Source organism: Rhinolophus sinicus, chromosome 12 (assembly GCF_057876585.1).
Source record: "Rhinolophus sinicus isolate RSI-liver-muscle chromosome 12, RSI-T2T, whole genome shotgun sequence".
NCBI lineage: Eukaryota > Metazoa > Chordata > Mammalia > Chiroptera > Rhinolophidae > Rhinolophus > Rhinolophus sinicus.
The window spans coordinates 41,608,586-41,621,214 of NC_142512.1; the positions used below are offsets into that span (position 1 = coordinate 41,608,586).

The 12,629-nt window shown below is 55.9% G+C and overlaps 2 protein-coding genes across 3 annotated transcripts; one reads left to right on the forward strand and one right to left on the reverse strand.

Annotated features, from left to right (window-relative positions):
- The first annotated feature begins 510 nt into the window (after window positions 1-510).
- Window positions 511-5,001, forward strand: NAGS (N-acetylglutamate synthase). Its single transcript, XM_019752319.3, has 7 exons — window positions 511-1,035; window positions 1,562-1,836; window positions 1,950-2,163; window positions 2,438-2,618; window positions 3,203-3,374; window positions 3,477-3,659; window positions 4,397-5,001. The coding sequence occupies exons 1-7, from the start codon at window positions 619-621 to the stop codon at window positions 4,548-4,550; spliced, it is 1,596 nt and encodes a 531-aa protein (XP_019607878.2). The 5' UTR covers window positions 511-618; the 3' UTR covers window positions 4,551-5,001.
- Window positions 5,002-5,995: 994 nt separating this feature from the next.
- On the reverse strand, window positions 5,996-9,872 carry TMEM101 (transmembrane protein 101). Of its 2 annotated transcripts, none has more exons than XM_019752321.3 (4): window positions 9,399-9,872; window positions 8,916-9,096; window positions 7,896-8,042; window positions 5,996-7,100 (listed from the first exon to the last, which is right to left on the reverse strand). In XM_019752321.3, the coding sequence occupies exons 1-4, from the start codon at window positions 9,533-9,535 to the stop codon at window positions 6,792-6,794; spliced, it is 774 nt and encodes a 257-aa protein (XP_019607880.1). In that variant the 5' UTR covers window positions 9,536-9,872; the 3' UTR covers window positions 5,996-6,791. The 2 variants fall into 2 exon arrangements, with proteins under 2 accessions (XP_019607880.1, XP_019607881.1); XM_019752322.3 differs by having other exon boundaries at window positions 9,524-9,871.
- Between the last annotated feature and the right edge of the window lie 2,757 nt (window positions 9,873-12,629).

The following is a 12,629-nucleotide window of genomic DNA, read 5'->3' on the forward strand; positions in this document are numbered from 1 at the left end:
TTAAAAAAAAATTTTAATAAGAGGTGATTTTACTAATAAGCAGTGATTTGCGGATATGACCAAATTCTTCAAGGTGGTACCCAGCAGCTGACAAACCCTGGTAACCTCATGATTCCAATCGTCTTTGAGCTCAGACAACAGGACAGAGGCATGCACGCTCTGGCAGGGCTGGCACTCCTCCACCCTCCTTTCACCCTGCCCCCACCTCTCCTTCCTGTCCCATCCCTCAGTCCAGCGGTAACTGCCACCTGCTCTCTACTCTTGCCCTAGTCAGACTTCTCTTTAATCATCCAAGATCCCGCAAACCCCTGGGTCCGCTGAGATGAGGCCTTGGCAGCAGATTAAAGACATCCCGCCACCCTTTATTTCAGTCACATGATCCTTGCTAGTGGGTTCCGTCCCCCCAAGGGCGGGAAATCCTGTGGGCCCCGCCCTCTGACCCATGATCTGACCCTCTTCAAAAGCGCTCCCAGGCGATTCCGTGCCCCCTGCCGCGCTCCGCCCCGGCAGGTCCAGCCCCGCCCCGCGGCAGATTAAAAGACCCCCAGTGCCTGGAGCTCCCGACAGGCAGTCACTCCTGGGGGGTGGGGGTGGGGGCGACGAGCCGGTTTGGTTGTCATGGCGACGGCGCGTTTGGCCTGGGCCCTTCGGGCCACAGCTGCAGGCGGGATGCTGCGCTGCCCTCGGGGGAATGGGGGCGCCCGGAGGCTGAGCGACAGCACACGACGGCGGGCAGCGAGTGGGGCCAGCCCCGGCCGCCGGCTCAGCACTGCCTGGGCGCCCGCCCCACCTGCACTAGAAGAGGCCGTGGGCTCGGAGAATAACGTCAACTCGCCTGCAGCGGAGGAGCCGTCGTGGACGCCGCCCCCCGCACCCCAGCAAACCCCCGGATCCCCGGGCGGCCGCTCGCTGGTACAACGGGATATCCAGGCCTTCCTGAACCAGTGCGGGGCCAGCCCCGGGGAGGCGCGCCACTGGCTCACGCAGTTCCAGACCTGCCACCACTCCGCGGACAAGCCCTTCGCTGTCATCGAGGTGAACGGGGCCAGCTGTCGGTCGTGTCACAGCTAGGGGATGGGGGTTGTGTGGCATGTCGCGAGGGTTGTGTGGCAAGCCCGGACGAGTGCTCGGGACTGGAGGAGGTTACGAACTCCTCAAAAAGTCTCGCGCCCAGCCCGAGTGAGAAGCCTGGGGGCCCTAAACCACCAATAGTGATGCGCTGGAGAAGAGCTCCCACCATGGGCTGTTAGGGGTTCAGATGGCAATTGGGGAACCTGGACTGGGGCCGTCTGCGTCACCCCTCCCCCCAAGGTGTCCTAGAGTCCAAGGTCGCAGGGAGGAGCGGAGGGAGGAACACTAGTGTGAGATAAGGGGATGGCAAGACTCAATGGGGCAAAGGGCGGAACAGTTCTGTGCCGGTGGCCAGAAATGGGGCCTGACATGACAGCTCCTGGGCAGGGTGAGGACACTGAAAGGGCCCTGAAGCCAGGCAGTAGGAGCAAGCGGGTGCAGCAGGAGTCAGGGCCAGTGTCGCCCCTCCTGAACGCCCACTCCTCCACAGGTGGACGAGGACGTGCTCAAATGCAAGCGAGGTGTATCCAGCCTGGCCTTCGCCTTGGCCTTCCTGCAGCGCATGGATATGAAGCCTCTGGTGGTCCTGGGGCTGCCAGCTCCCACAACGCCCTCGGGCTGTCTTTCCTTCTGGGAGGCCAAGGCACAGCTGGCTCAGAGCTGCAAGGTGCTGGTGGACGCGCTGCGGCACAACGCCGCCACAGCTGTGCCATTTTTTGGTGGCGGATCGGTGCTGAGCGCGGCTGAGCCAGCCCCCCATGCCAGGTTAGTGCTGGCCCAGACTGCCTGGGCGTGCTCAGATTGCGCGACTCTGCCCACCCTGCCCCGGCCCGGAGGGCCTGGAGGCGGCCCTCTTGAACACCACGTCTGACCCACAGCTATGGCGGCATCGTCTCTGTGGAGACTGACCTGCTCCAGTGGTGTCTGGAATCGGACAGCATTCCGATCCTGTGCCCCATCGGGGAGACGGCCGCGCGCCGCTCTGTGCTCCTTGATTCGCTGGAGGTGACCGCGGCGCTGGCGAAGGAGCTGCAGCCCACCAAAATCATCTTCCTCAATGCCACCGGGGGCCTGCGGGACGGCAGTCACAAGGTGTGTCCCCTTCGGTCAGACCCCACTACCGCGATCCCGGGCCTGGCTGAGGCCCTCTCTTGCGCTCCTTTCACGCCTCCCACACGGCCCCAGAGTCATTCTCAAGCTGGGTGGGCTGGGAATGGAATGTAAGGGAAGGGTTCCGCCCGTGGTGTTCAGATCTGAGCCCTCCCTGACCGGACTCCGGGAGGATCCAAGGGTAAAGGGGTCCGTGGGGCAGGGTGGTCCATGGCCGGCTGCAGGTCGGAAGCTCACCCCCTGGCCCCGCACGCAGGTCCTCAGCAACGTGAACCTGCCCGCTGATCTGGACCTGGTGACCAGCGCCGAGTGGGTGAGCACCAAAGAACGGCAGCAGATTCGGCTCATCGTGGACGTGCTCAGCCGCCTGCCCCACCATTCCTCGGCCGCCATCACCGCCGCCAGCACACTGCTCACTGAGCTCTTCAGCAGCAAGGGTGAGGGCCGCGGGCTGGGTCCCGGGAGTGAGCACCGGCCGCGCCGGGGTGGGGTGAGGAGAAGCGTCCTCCCCTCCAGTAAGGAGGCAGTAGAGGGGCGCCACGGCAAAGGCTTCCTGCTCTTGCGGAACTTGGCGGAGGTGAGCAAAGAGGTGGACAAGCTGGGCTGGAACTTGGGTGGAACTAGGCAGAAGGGCGTAGCTTGGGAAGGGATGAAGGAGCCATAGATGGGCTTGGGGCCAGAACGATGTGGAATGGAGGGGGCAAAAGAAGTAGGCGGGACCAAGGGCGGGAGGACAAGGTGTTCCGGGAGACTGGCGGGACTAGAAGTACGTGGGACTACAGGAGATGGGCTGATGAACTTGAGGGACGAACTGCCTGGGAAATGCGTCTCCCTGAGTGAAAATCACATTCAATATTGACGCAGACCACAGAAAGCATTTCATTGGGGACAGCTCCTAAAGAGGTAATTGTCCCACCAGCCCCCATCCTATCTGGAACCCCCACCAGGCCCAAACAGAGGAATGGATAGGACCTGGCTCCCAGGGACTCAACTAACCCCTCCTCCTCCGTCCCAACCACAGGGGCCGGCACCCTGTTCAAGAATGCGGAGCGGATGCTGCGAGTGAGCAGCCTGGACGGCCTGGACCAGGGCCGCCTGGTGAACCTGGTTAACACCAGCTTCGGCAAGAAGCTCCGCGACGACTACTTGGCCTCGCTGCGCCCGCGGCTGCACTCTGTCTACGTCTCTGAGGGGTGAGCCTGCGGGCGCGAGGGCAGGGACCAAGGGACAGAGCCAGGCAGCTTCGGGCCAAGGAGAGGACCCAACCTGACTCACTCCTTCCGCCCCCCCCCAAGGTACAACGCTGCCGCCATTCTGACCACGGAGCCCGTGCTGGGGGGCACCCCGTATCTGGACAAGTTTGTGGTGAGCTCCAGCCGTCAGGGCCAAGGCTCCGGCCAGATGCTGTGGGAGTGCCTGCGGCAGGACCTGCAGATGCTTTTCTGGCGCTCCAGAGTCACTAACCCCATCAATCCCTGGTAGGTCCAGTTCCTCCCAGCTCTTGGCTGGGCCCCGCCCTCCCTCTTTTCTCCATCCCTCACCAGCCACACCGCAAAGGTCCACCAGCCAGGAAGGCGGGGCGGGGTGTCTCTTTCTTTCACCAGCCTTCCTTCCCCAGGCAAAGGCCCTGCCCAGTGTGGCCCCACATTCTCCAGGGAACAGACCTTACATGAAGCCTGAGATTTTTCTCAGAGACAGACATTTAACCCAGCTCTGCCCAGTGACAGTGGATTCTTTGAAGCGAGTGACACCCCCCAACTCTTAGGGTCAGGAGAAATCTTGACCTTTCAGGGTCTATTCCAGGTCCAAGTGCCAACTCTGACCCCAGGCCCACTGCATCTCCCGTGGAAACCTTCCCCCTCCACCTTTGTTTCAGCAACTATCTCCTTACTCCCCACTACCCTGTGGGTACCAAGGGGTGAACAAGAACCCCTTCTCTAGCTGCACAGCCAAGGCAGTGTGCAGAGAGCAAGGGATGTCCTCATTCTAACCATAGCTGTGTGACTAGCAGTTACCTGACTTCTCTGAGCCTTTGTTGCTTCTTCCTGAAAGCGTAACACCACCAGGCTCTTGGATGCTGCTCTGAGGATAAAATCAGATAACAGACAACAGGTCCTAGCAGGGTGTCTAACATGTAGTAAGTCCTCAATAAATGAACCAGTGAGTAGTGAGCATTGGCCTTGCCCTAAAAGTTCCCCTCCCCCACACACACCAGGTACTTCAAGCACAGCGATGGCAGCTTCTCCAACAAGCAGTGGATCTTCTTCTGGTTTGGCTTGGCTGATATCCGAGACTCCTACGAGCTGGTCAACCATGCAAAGGGACTGCCAGACTCCTTCTGCAAGCCGGCTTCTGACCCAGGCAGCTGACCCTCACCACCAACCCTGCAGGCCCTGGGATAGCCAGGGTGGACCAAAACCCATGTCTGCTGGAGGTGACCCCAGGCAGCCACAGGTTTGTTGGCTGAGTGATCTGCAGAGGAGGAAGCAGCCCCTACTTCACTCTGCCCAGAGTGGGGGCTGAAGTGGGACAAGCACAGGAAGGAGAAGGGCCCGCCCAAGATCCCCACTGTTCCAAAGCCACAACCACATGGCCTTCCATTTTCAGTTCTAGGGATTTGGGGGAAGGGGAGTTGCCTTCGAGGGATCTACTCAAAACTAATCTTAAGAGTGGGTGTTTCTGTGGCCTCTGTGCTGATTTGAGGGCCCCTTGCCCAAAATATTACCCCCATCTGCCTGATATTCCACCACTCATTTTAATTCCTTTGGGTCTTGCAACTTTTCAGGAGGCCTTGATTAAAATGCAAATACTTGTCTGAGAGTCAGCTCACACTTGAAAGAAAATGAGCAGTGGCCCTCTAGGAGCAAGATCTTGAGGTTTGGGGAACCAAGGGATTCTTAAAGGGGAGAGGAGCTAAATGAGATGGAGGGCTCCCGGACTGAATGCTGCCACCATCTCCCTCAATGCAGCCCCCAGAGGGACTCCCCTACTCCTAAGAGAGGAAACATCCTCCATTCCACAGACCAGACCAACAGCGGCACCAGCTCCCTCTCAGACAGGGCTCAGAACCAAGCCCAGACTTGGATCTTTTCCCCGAGGTCCCCTAGAGGTTGTGTCTCCATCTGTAGGAGCAGAACATCTCAGACAGGCAGGAATCCAAAGCTGGAGGTTTCATTCAACATTTTTGACCCCCACATGCCAGACAACATACTAGCTGCTGGGACTACTTTCTGTCAGGAGGTGCATGGACTAGTAGGGAGAGGACAACTAAGTGGCCACCATGGCACACCTGGGGCTGTGAGCGAACCAAACCCCAAGAGCTGCCTCTGTCTTCCCCCAGGAGAGGGGTGGTGTCGAGTGCACATCTGGGCATGGGCATCAGACAGCCCTGACCTGGAATCCAGCTCTGGCTGATGTGCCGTGTGGCTTGAGCCAAGCCGCTTACCCTCTTTGAGCCTTCATTTCCTCATCTGTAAAATGGAAAATCCTCGGCCTCATGGTGGACACTTAATATTAGTTCTCTCCCCCTAGTTGCCCTCACCAAAGATTTCTTCAAAAACAGCTGGCACCACATGGGGAGGGGAAAAAAACGTTACAAGAGGGATTGAGGTGAGTGGTCAAAAGCATATACTAAAGGCAGGATTAGCAGTTTCTTAAGAAGAGCGCTAAAGGACTGTGGGAACTCTCAGAACAGCGGAAGGATCACGGGAGGACTAAGGTGGAGCTTAACTAGACATGGTGTTTCAAGAAACCCAGCATCAATCCCAGCCAATGGCAAAGTGCCCCGTGGGGAGGACAGAGAAGTAAAGCCAAATGTCTATATAAAATGTTTATTTTTGGAGGACTGTGTGGTCTGGTGTTTGGGAGAGACTCACCCCCACCAGACCAGCCATGGAGCTGAAAACAGAAGGCAGAAGGCAGGAAGTTGGCCGCTGCCTGCCCCACCCCTGCACACCTGAGTAGACTGGGGCCTGCTCTGCTCTCAAGGTGGGTGACAGCTAATGCTATTTCTGCCCCTGGCATACCCTGAGGACCCACGTGACTTCTGTGGAGCCCATTCCCTCTGCTCCTCCTGGGCTTGAGCCATATGTCAACGTGCATACTCACTCTGTCTCTGAAAAGCACTAGAGAACTTAACTGCATCTGCCAGGTTCAAAACTTTTTTCACTTTTGCTCACTTCCAGTTCTTGGTCTTCCTTCCTGTCTCCCACTCTCAGTACCCCTACCCTCGACCTGCCTTACTCCCTTCTCTGGGACAGGACACGCAGGGGAGCAGCTGGCCTCAGCACTCCTAACAAACAGGAAAGAAAACTTGTAAGGCATTGACATCAGGGCTCCCACCACCCTCAAGGGCTAAGCCCAGGAACTGAGGAACAGACCAGCCTCTTACCAACACACACACACACACACACACACACTCTCACTCTCACTCACTCACTCTCTCTCTCTCTCTCTCTCTCTCTCTCTCTCACACACACACACACACACACACACAGCAAAGGATCAATCAAACAGACCAAAAAGTATAAATAAACATAACTGGGCCAGGAAGGAAGAAGGTAAGGTGGCCCTCAGTGGCTCCCTGTACCCATCTCAGCCTCTCGTGCAATTCAGCCATCAGTGGCCAGTATAACAGCAGCCCCAAAGATGCCCACACTCTCTCCAAGGAGCTTCATCTGGTTCCAGAACTCAACGCGCCGCGTGTTGTGCCAGTAGGCAACATTGCCATCAATGAGCAGCATGACTGGGGGCAGCAGTACAGCCAGGATCTGGGCAGCCAGGGTCACGTAGTAGCCTGACAGGAAGGCCAGGGCCAGGACGCCATACAGCACGAAGAACAGCTGGATCATGAGCTCCCCTCCTGGGAGATGGTTCAGATATGCCAGCCGGTCCTCCTTGCTGTGCTGCAGTGAATAGGCCTAGAGACACACCATCCTGTCAGACTCTCCAACAGGCTGAGGAGCCTGTCAGGGGAAGGCCACCCCTGAGATGGCACCTGCAAGTTAGCCTCTGCAAGGTGGGCTTCTGGCTTCCCTCTCAGACTTGGGACTCTCTAAAAGTACAGCCTGCATTTCCCCCGCAGACTAGAGAGCTCCACGAAGTTAGGGCCTAGGTCTCTCTTCACCCTGGGGGCTCAGAAGGGAGAAGGTGTGTCTCCACAGTCAAGACTGGGGCTCTCACGTCTCAATCCGGAGCTCTGCACAGGGGGTATGGTGCCCAATAACGAAGATGAGGCCAAGTAGCCTGGGGCTTGTCCACGTCCCTGTCCACACTGGCCTCCCCTAAGGGCACTGGGGAGGACCGTAATTGGCTATCCTAGGCAGCCCCCATCAGCTCTAAGTGGCAGAGTCCCAGCTGGGGTCTGAACCCCACACCAAACCTCTTTGTCTCCTCTCCCAGTCTTCTGAGAGCTGGAGCCAAGAGAGGACCAGTCCATCTTGTTCTCCTGGCTCTTAGGCTTGGGATTCAATGGCCAATCTAAACTTTTCTCTCTCTGGTGGCAATAATATTGGAAGAAGGGACTCTTGGCCAGATCTCAGGCACTTGGAGGGCCTCTGAGGCCCAGAAGCTGGCAGGGGCAATTCCCAGGGCCAGGCCATCAGGGACTACATACATGCAAGGCCTTATTCTGCCCACCTCCCTGGATTCTGCCAAGCATAGGCTCACATTTCACTCCCGCTCAAGCTCCTCCAGCCAACAGTCCCCAAACCTACCACGCAGATGAGGTAGATGCCCAGGAAGACCTGGCCAGTGGACTGGAGGGAACGGCTGCGGGGTTTCCGACGGTAGAGCTCTCCAGCGCCGCTGGCCAGCACAAGAAAGCCGCCAATGATGGCAACTGTGCGCGAGTACATACGAACCTAAGCCGAGGTGAGGGGACCCCAGTCAGCAACTGCAGCTGCCACATTTCTCCTAGCTGCCCAAAGCACAGAACTGCCCATGTCTACATATTTCTTTCCATCTGATGAACCCTCTTACCATTTCCAAGTGTGGTGGGCAGGTGCAGCGGAAATAGATAATTCTTTTTATCAGAAGTGGCCCCGAGGGGTTAATAAAATTGTCCAAGATCCTATAGAAAGTTAAGTGGCAGAACCCAGATAGCAAGTGTTGCCCCCTTCTCACCCTCAGGTCCACAGACTCAAATCCCATTGTTCTTTCTGCTATATAGTCTGTTCCATAAAAAACCCATTGATCTCAAGGTCCTGTAGTTGCTCACACATCTGCCACCCCTACTGACAGACAGCCCATTCCTTGAGGGTTGTGCCTTTGTCTAGACTTATCTCCAAGCCTCCAATGCCTGGCACAAGTTCTGGCATTTACAAGCTTAAATGCTGCACTAGGATTAATCAAATTTCATAAAATCAGATCGTTGGACCAGGCGCTCAAAAGGTTCCTTTTGCCCTATGAGTCTGAGTATTAAACTAGTGGTTTAAAGGGTTCTGAGAACCAGGTGACCTGGGTTCTGGTCCCACCTGTAATGCTAACTGTGGTGTGACCTGGGGTAAGTCTGTTTCCATCTCTGGACTTCAGTTTCCACATTCTGAAAGGAAGGCTTGTGTGGTCTCTAAGGTCCTTGCATTGTTGCAATCTGCAACCGCCACTCTCCTGGAAATTGGGCCTTCTAGGCTCTGCACTGTGCATCTGGCTAGCACCACGCATTGCCCAACTTCCCTGAGCTGGCTTTGGGCTCCCCATCACCCTAGTGAAGTCCCGCCCAGGGCCAAGGCACTCACCTTCAGCCAGTCCCCGTAGTGGACGTAGCCCCCGATGTAGGCGGCGTAGGTGCTAATGGCCAGCTGGAGTGCAGCCCCCAGCGCGAACCAGCGCCGCTTCACTCCGAAGGACATGAAGCTAGCACACAGCACGGCCGCGCCCATGTCGAAGTACAGGTAGGGCACTGGGATGTCGGGCTTCCTGCAAGCAGGGACCGGGTAAGCGAGGACAGAATGAAGAGGGGAGAAGAGTCTTGAGACCCCTTGAGCTCCTGCCAGCTCCACTGCTCGCCTCTCACGGCCATGTCCCCCGCACTATGCTCGATGCCCACCTTGCTCCGGACCAGATCCCCTAACATGTCCGAGGTCCCAATTCCTCGTAGTCCAAGGGTCCCAACTTCTGAGCTTCAACTTCTTCCCCACCTCACCGCACCCCCGTTCCTGGGACGCGCCGTACTGCCCACCCCCCCGCCCCGCGATGGGCGACCGCGTGGGCCCGCTCACCGGCGCGCCTCGGCCCTCTCGGCGTACAGCATGAGCTGGCTGAAGCAGCCCCAGAAGGGGCAGCGTGTGAGCAACACTGAGCCCAACTGCATGAGCAGCTGCAGCATCCACCGTCGCGAACCCACCTTCGACGCCATCTTGGGGAAGGGCAGTCCGCTGCGGCCTCACCCCCGTCAGGGAAGCCGGCGCCGGGCTGCGCTGCGTAACTTCCGGCCTCGCAGGGGTTTTTCTGGTTGTTTTTTCCCCCCCTTCCGTTGGGAAACCAGGCTCTCGCTCTCTAGTTCTGGATCGAAGGTGTTCTAGCTGTGGACTTCAGCCTTTCCATCTTTCCATGGAGGTTTAAGAGCCCCTCCTTGTAGCTGCAAAATTGAAAACTAGACTAGAGGAAGGAACAGTGGGTTCAGGACATCGGGAGGCATGAGCCATAGATGTAATGAAACGAACTAGTTTTTGAATGCAGCTAGACCCGGGTGTCAATCCTAACTCCAACCCTGTGACTCTGGGCATATCGCCTACACTGTCCAAGATTCAACTGTGCAATGGAGATGACATCTACCTCACAGGGTTGTTATGAGGTTTAAATGTGACAATGTTGGTTCTAGCACATAGCAGGGCTTCAATAAATGGTGTATACACCCACCCCAGACGAAATCCCTCTGCTTCTGTTTAAGTTCAAAATAAGGGGTTCTCCTGGCTAACAGTCAGTCACCTTAGAGAAGTTTGATCTTGGTTTGTCTTTCTTCTGTCCCCTGAGAGAAGAGAGAAGTCTGATATGGTCATATGGGACATCTCACACCGGTCCATTTTCTCCAGCTCCAATATTCCCACTCTATCCCAAAGTACCATCTTTTGAGGGTTTAATTGCAGCAGGCTTCCAAACAGTCTCCCTCACTCCTCCTTTGGTTTCTTCATTTGTTCTGTTCCCCTATTTTGTTTTCATAACCATCAAGTACCCTTTCTTTGAATCACTTAGCACATTGGCAATTATATATTTGTGATCCTTTTGTTAATGACTAGATTAACACTAGATTGAGCTCCATGAGGTCAAGGACAGTGGCTGGTTTGTTTACTATTATATCCTCAGGGCATACTATACAGAATGCATTCAGGAAATATGTGCTTAATAGATAAATGAACAAAAGTTGTTGCCACGATGTCTTGTTTATAGTAGTTCCTTAGTAATTATTTGTTGAATAAATAAATGGGGAAAAGTTCTGGGCACTCTGAGATTGCCACCCCAAACTGCCCCCACCTATCTTCCTGCACCTCCCCTATCCTACAACACAAAGTTATCTTTCAATATTGAAGTTAAAATTCTACAAGTACACCCACTAGGCCATTTAGTTCAGGTGTTTCTAGTTCCCTTGGGGAGAAAAGGGGGTTCACGTCCAAACACAATTTTTGACAATGTGAATTAAAAATTCCTAATCAACCTGTGAAAGCTGGACAACAAAACACTTTTTCACATCCAATTTTTACAGTCACTAGGATCAAGTCTAGGTATATCAGAAACGTGAGAGCGGGATATATCCATGCAAAAAACTAGAGAATGGAATTGTGTAGGTATATGCTGTGTGTGTGTGTGGTGGGGGAATCTCCAAGCAAGGGAAGATTTTGCCTACCTTCTCCACCCACCAGTGACAATCACAAAAGGTAAGTTTCCACCATAATACAGGCACATAGTATAAACTTTCCAATTGGTTTTATTTTTCCAATGTCCCCACCCGTCCCTGATTCAAATAGGACAAGATACACAGCCCTTGGGAAAGAGCTAAGGTTTTGAGGAGGATCGGAAATGGGGCCCTGTTTTGTCCATAACATAGTTCTAGGAGCCAGCCCAGGTTATGCCAGCAGTAACAGTACCCCTATCCCCAGCCTACCCCCATCATAACTTTAAAACCAGCTTCTGATCAAGTCCCCAACAACAGATTCCAGGGACATGTATGAGGAGGGGGAAGGAGAACAGGATTAACGAAGTTTTCCTTGGTACCCATCCCACCCCAATTCCCTCTGGTGTTGTCTCTACCTTTTACTGCCCTCTTCCCCAGAGGGATGTTGAGGACTAGGGGCCAAATCCCTCTGTCTAGGTCTGGGAAAGATGCTGGCATTGGGTTAGATCAGAGAGGATTAGGTGAGTGGTGGGGGTGGGGGGGAGTTCTAGGACCTGAGAGAGAAACACAGCCATTTGTCCTTCCACCCACCACCATTCCTCCCGCCCATCTGGACAGACAACTGAGCCCCAAAGACTTGAGGAACATCCCTTCTCCTCTCCTACAGCTCCATCTGTTCTCTCCACTCCAGCTGCTCCGACTTCCCTCTGCAGCACCTCAGACCTCTCCAGAGCTCCCCTGCTCCTCTGGGGCCCTGCCTGCACTTGTGCTTGGCCATGACCACAGCCACAACCAAGGTGATTAGCATGGTACCCGTGATACTCAGCATAGTAGCCATCTTGGCCAGGCAGAGTTGGGTCTTCACATGGCTCAGCACTGGCCCCACCAGCCGCCCAGGTCAAGCACAAGTCAGGTTGCCAAGGGCAGCCACACGCAAGTACCATAGTCTAGCTTCCTGAAAGCCCGATGCAGGTGTCGCGTACCCAGAGGTTATTGTCCAGCAGCAGCCGCGTGCCCACTGTCCGAATGCCTGCCATTATTTTGAACTCGAGGTGCTGCAGCCAGTTGCCTAAAGAGAGGAAGCCCAATGCCCGCAGGGCTGCAAAAGCCTTGGCCTCCAGCTTGCTGCTGCTGGTTCCCAGCCAGTGAGAGCCAGTGGAGGTGGAAGAGGCCCCTTAGCCTGGCTCTGCCCAGCTCAGCCAGCTGGTTGTGGCTCAGGTCGAGCTGGTCCAGGTTCCTCAGGCCCCACAGGCTACAGGGGCCCAGGGTGGCAAGCAGGTTGTGAGCGAGATCCAGGCAGAGCAGAGCGCCCAGGGTGGCTGATAAGTCTGGGGGCAGGTGAGCCAGCCGGCTGTGGCTGAGGTCCAGCTGCTCCAGGAAACCCAGGTCCCCCCAAGCCAGATCCTACAGGACATCATGAGAAAGCAGCAGCCCCCGCAGCCCCCACAGCACTGGAAGGAGCCACCTGGCAGGTGGAAGCCCGCACAGTTCACTGTGCTACCTGTGGCTGGGCAGGTACATGGTGCTGGACACACTGACACCAGATTCCCGTATAAGGCAGATGCTGCCATTGTGGCCATGGCCACCGTGAGGAAGGAGCGGCCACACCTACCCCGATCTT